The 5,000-nt window shown below is 48.2% G+C and overlaps 1 protein-coding gene across 1 annotated transcript in view; it reads left to right on the top strand.

The window, feature by feature from the left end:
* Positions 1-739: 739 nt before the first annotated feature.
* Positions 740-5,000, top strand: part of LOC310775774 (adhesion G protein-coupled receptor L3-like) — a gene marked incomplete at its 5' end in the record, with an annotated part of 69,316 nt that continues 65,055 nt past the window's right edge. Inside the window, one exon of the mRNA XM_083635908.1 lies at positions 740-757. Coding sequence (XP_083492034.1) covers positions 740-757 — 18 coding nt within the window. The remainder of the gene's footprint in view (positions 758-5,000) is intronic.

Raw genomic sequence — 5,000 nt, 5'->3', positions numbered from 1 at the left:
CAGGGCAGAGACAGAGCCACAGGCACAGGCAGACGGGACGGCAGCAGCAGAGATCTCTCAGCACAGACCCAGTAGGCCTACTGCACGGGACCACTGAGACGCACCAACAGAGGAGCTGAACAGCACCAAAGATACCCACCCAGGCGAACTACTTACAGTCTGGACAGCTGGAACGCGCCGTCCAGACCAAGTGTAAGTGCAGTGAAGAGGGTGGGGAAGGTGACTGTGATTTTGTGTGAGCTTCCCACTGGTGCCATTCTCCTCCTACAGATAGCAGCGGTGGCGGCTTCAGGAGAGACACCACGCATCTCGGGCAGCGTTGGGGAGAGTGACCTTGTTTTTACATTATACTTCTGTTATCTGTTGTTTGCTGAATGATTTTTAATTAAATTATTCATTGGTAAACTTTGTCTCCTTTTTGGGTACAAAACTGCTGCTCACCCCATGTGGTATTTCAAACACAAACCAGGAGTCCTAGGCTCCTTGATCCCTCTAGGTGGCGTTGTCACGACAACAGAACTTTAACTTGGAACCACTCGGTCCACAGATACGGTATTTAACAGGGAGCCAGTGGAGCTGTTGAAGAACGGGAGTGATATGCTGAGTGGAAGGGGTTCTGGTAATGATACAGGCGGCTGAGTTTTGAACCAGTTGGAGTTTACGGAGACATTTGTGAGGAAGACCGAAGAGGATGGAGTTGCAATAGTCAATGCAGGATGTGACCAGGGCGTGAACGAGGATGGCGGTGCTGTTGGGTGTAAGTGACGGGCGGAGACGGTTGATATTGTGAAGGTGAAAGTAGGCGGACCGAGTGATGTTGTTGATGTGAGCTTGGAAGGATAGAGTGCTGTCGAGCATGTCACCCAGACTCTTAACTCATTCACCGCCAATGACGTCTTTGACGTGTTATCAGAAATAGCCCTCCCCGCCAAAGACGTGTTTGACGTGTTTTTGTTTTTATTGGTGCAGCGCCTGCAGCAAACACTTGCCCAGCCTGTGACACAGACACAGGTCCCTGCCTTCAAAGGGTAGCCGACAGCACGCGATCAAACACATACCGCAGCTGTTGTTTTGAAATTGAGCAAGAGGAAAAGCAGAGAACGGGTAACGCTTCCTTGTGCAGACAGGAGAAACGCCATTGAAACGCCCTCGGCGCGCTGCACGAGCTGGAGTCGCCTTCCTCTGTGCCAGCCAGGAGAAAACGGGAGAAAGTAATCAAGAGATGTGTTTGATCATCGGAGGAATGAGGAAATGATCGATCAGTTTGCGAGGGCGGTGAGGACGTGTTGAATAGCCGAGGGGAAAACGGGAACGATCAAATAGCAGAGTTGATATGACAGGGAGACATGGACGAGGACGGGTGTACCAGAACAAATCAAAAATAAACACAGGAACAGCTAGGCAGCAGCGGGCAGAAGGCACTCACAGCAGCCCGCTGTCCTTCTCAAGAGCTCTTCAGTTGGTTCATGAAATCGCTGGGCTGCGTGCCCTCCAGTGTTGCTCCTGGCCAATCCCAGCGCCACAGGGCGTGGTTATTGCTTATCCTATGTTGGGTTAGAAATCTAAAAGGGGGATCGTGTGTGTGTGTGTGTGTGTGTGTGTGTGTGTGTGTGTGTGTGTGTGTGTGTGTGTGTCTGTCTGTCTGTCTGTCTGTCTGTCTGTCTGTCTGTCTGTCTGTCGGTGTGTCTGTCTGTCTGTCTGTCTGTCTGTCTGTCTGCACACTCACACCGAGTAAACTGTATTGTTGAATGTAAAAAAAAAGCACTTCATGTGTGTATATATATATATATATATATATATTTTTTTGTCATTTGTGTCCTAACGAATAATATTTACATGTCTGATGTCAATACAGTTCAAAATAAAAGAATTGAGAGTGAGTTATGCCTGAGATTGTGCCCTTTTACAAAAATGCTTTTTTCTCCCTTTTCTCTTCCCAGACAGGCTTTTTTGGTGAACATGGGGTGTATAAAAAGGGTTATAAGTAGAGTACAGAACATGCTAAAAGCTAACTTTCTTTTTGGGGGTGAAAGTAGAGACTTAGATCTTCATTTCGAGGTATTGGACATCACTGTAGTCCTAGTACAGAATTTACTGTGGGTCTTGAAAGATGACCAAACATTATGGAAATACTTGGCCTGTGCCAAAAATGCCAGTCAGATATTGGCAGTGAATGAGTTAACTTGGGGGAAGGGGGGGACTGTGGAGTTGTCAATGGTGAGAGAGAAATTGTTAGGTTTAGCCAGAGTGGACATGGAGCCAACAAGAAGAACCTCAGTTTTATTACTGAAGTTTGAGGAAGTTGGATGCGAACCAGGATTTGATTTCCAGTAAACAGTGGGAAAGGGAGGTGGGCGGGAGAGTGGAAGTGGGTTTGGTGGAGAGGTAGAGCTGGGTGTCATCCGCCTAACAGTGAAAATGGATGCCGTATTTCCTGAAGATGTGAGCGAGAGGTAGGAGGTAGATGATATGAATAGGAGGGGGCCCAAGACAGAACCTGAGGGACACCGCTAGTGACTGGAAGGGACTGTGATTTGAAGTGCTAGAGTTGGACAAAGTGAGTGCGGCCGGAGAGGTAGGATCTGAACCAGGTGAGGGGGGTGCCAGTGATACCAATGGAAGCTAATCTGTCAAGGAGGGTGTGATGTGAGATGGTGTCGAAGGCTGCCACCAGGAGGTCATTTGTGATTTTAACCATGGCTGTTTCTGTACTGTGAGAGGAGCGGAAACCAGACTGGAATTTTTTTAACATGTTATTGTTGTTCAAATGGGCGTGGACCTCAGCTGCAACTGTTTTTTCAAGTATTTTAGAGAGAAATGGTAAATTAGAGATTGGGCGTAAGTTGTTCAAATTGTTGGGGTCGGCGCCAGGTTTCTTGAGAATGGGGGTTATTGCACCAGTTTTGAGGGATGAAGGGACAAGGGAGGAGTGAATTATGTTGGTTATTAAAGGAGAGAGGGAAGGTAGACAGGCTTTCACTAGGGAAGTAGGAAGGGGGTCAAGCTGGCAGGTGGATGATTTGGATTTACGGATGAGACCAGATATGTCAGTAACAGTGGGGAGTTCAAAGCTGGATAGTGGAGAGGAGAGGGGAGCATAGGGAGTTGGGTGAGGTGATGTAATGCTGGAGGGGGTCAGTTGCTGGTGAATGTTTTCAATTTTGGTATTGAAGAAAGTCATGAAAGTGTTACATTGAGCAGTTGAATACAGGTGGGGTGCAAAGGAGTCTGGTGGTCGCAGGATGTTTGAAACTGTGGAGAACAAAGTTCTCGTGTTTCCTTCTTCTGAGCTGATTAGGTTGGCGTAGTATGTGGATTTGGCGGAGGAAAGAGCATCCTTATACAGAAGTATGTGGTTATTGTACATGTCCTTATGAAACACAAGGCCAGTTTTGTCATAAAGGCGTTCCAGGTGCCGGCTTTTAGCTTTGAGCTGGCGAAGTTCAGATGTAAACCAAGGGGCAGAGCGGGTAAAAGAGACAGACCGGGTTTTCAGAGGTGCATGTATATTTAACAGGTTATAGTCCATCATTGTAGTGGGAGACCAGCTCCTCGGTGGTGGATAGGCAGTCTTTGCTGGGAAGGTTAGTAATTCCATTGGAGAGAGCTGATGTGTTGATGTTCTTAATGTTTTACGGAATGAGATGGAACGTGATAGGTTTGCTTTGGGTAGTGATAAGTTGACATTGAAGGAAACAAACTTGTGGTCAGAAACAGGCAGGTCAAATGTAGAACAGTTCAGAGGGCTTACACCAGAGCAGCAGACCAGGTCGAGTATATGTCCATTGGAGTGTGTGGGAAACACTGCACGCCTACAGTCTGTCACCAGTCACCTCTGTTCTCATGTCAGTATGCAGGTGAACACTGCACACCTACAGTCTGTCACCAGTCACCTCTGTTCTCATGTCAGTATGCAGGTGAACACTGCACACCTACAGTCTGTCACCAGTCACCTCTGTTCTCATGTCAGTATGCAGGTGAACACTGCACACCTACAGTCTGTCACCAGTCACCTCTGTTCTCATGTCAGTATGCAGGAGAACACTGCACGCCTACAGTCTGTCACCAGTCACCTCTGTTCTCATGTCAGTATGCAGGTGAACACTGCACACCTACAGTCTGTCACCAGTCACCTCTGTTCTCATGTCAGTATGCAGGTGAACACTGCACATCTACAGTCTGTCACCAGTCACCTCTGTTCTCATGTCAGTATGCAGGTGAACACTGCACACCTACAGTCTGTCACCAGTCACCTCTGTTCTCATGTCAGTATGCAGGTGAACACTGCACACCTACAGTCTGTCACCAGTCACCTCTGTTCTCATGTCAGTATGCAGGTGAACACTGCACGCCTACAGTCTGTCACCAGTCACCTCTGTTCTCATGTCAGTATGCAGGTGAACACTGCACGCCTACAGTCTGTCACCAGTCACCTCTGTTCTCATGTCAGTATGCAGGTGAACACTGCACATCTACAGTCTGTCACCAGTCACCTCTGTTCTCATGTCAGTATGCAGGTGAACACTGCACGCCTACAGTCTGTCACCAGTCACCTCTGTTCTCATGTCAGTATGCAGGTGAACACTGCACACCTACAGTCTGTCACCAGTCACCTCTGTTCTCATGTCAGTATGCAGGTGAACACTGCACTCCTACAGTCTGTCACCAGTCACCTCTGTTCTCATGTCAGTATGCAGGTGAACACTGCACGCCTACAGTCTGTCACCAGTCACCTCTGTTCTCATGTCAGTATGCAGGTGAACACTGCACACCTACAGTCTGTCACCAGTCACCTCTGTTCTCATGTCAGTATGCAGGTGAACACTGCACGCCTACAGTCTGTCACCAGTCACCTCTGTTCTCATGTCAGTATGCAGGTGAACACTGCACGCCTACAGTCTGTCACAGTCACCTCTGTTCTCATGTCAGTATGCAGGTGAACACTGCACAGCCTACAGTCTGTCACCAGTCACCTCTGTTCTCATGTCAGTATGCAGGTG

This window comes from Poromitra crassiceps, assembly GCF_964638095.1.
Source record: "Poromitra crassiceps genome assembly, chromosome: 4".
NCBI classification, from domain to species: domain Eukaryota; kingdom Metazoa; phylum Chordata; class Actinopteri; order Beryciformes; family Melamphaidae; genus Poromitra; species Poromitra crassiceps.
This window is presented reverse-complemented; position numbering and strand designations above follow the sequence as displayed.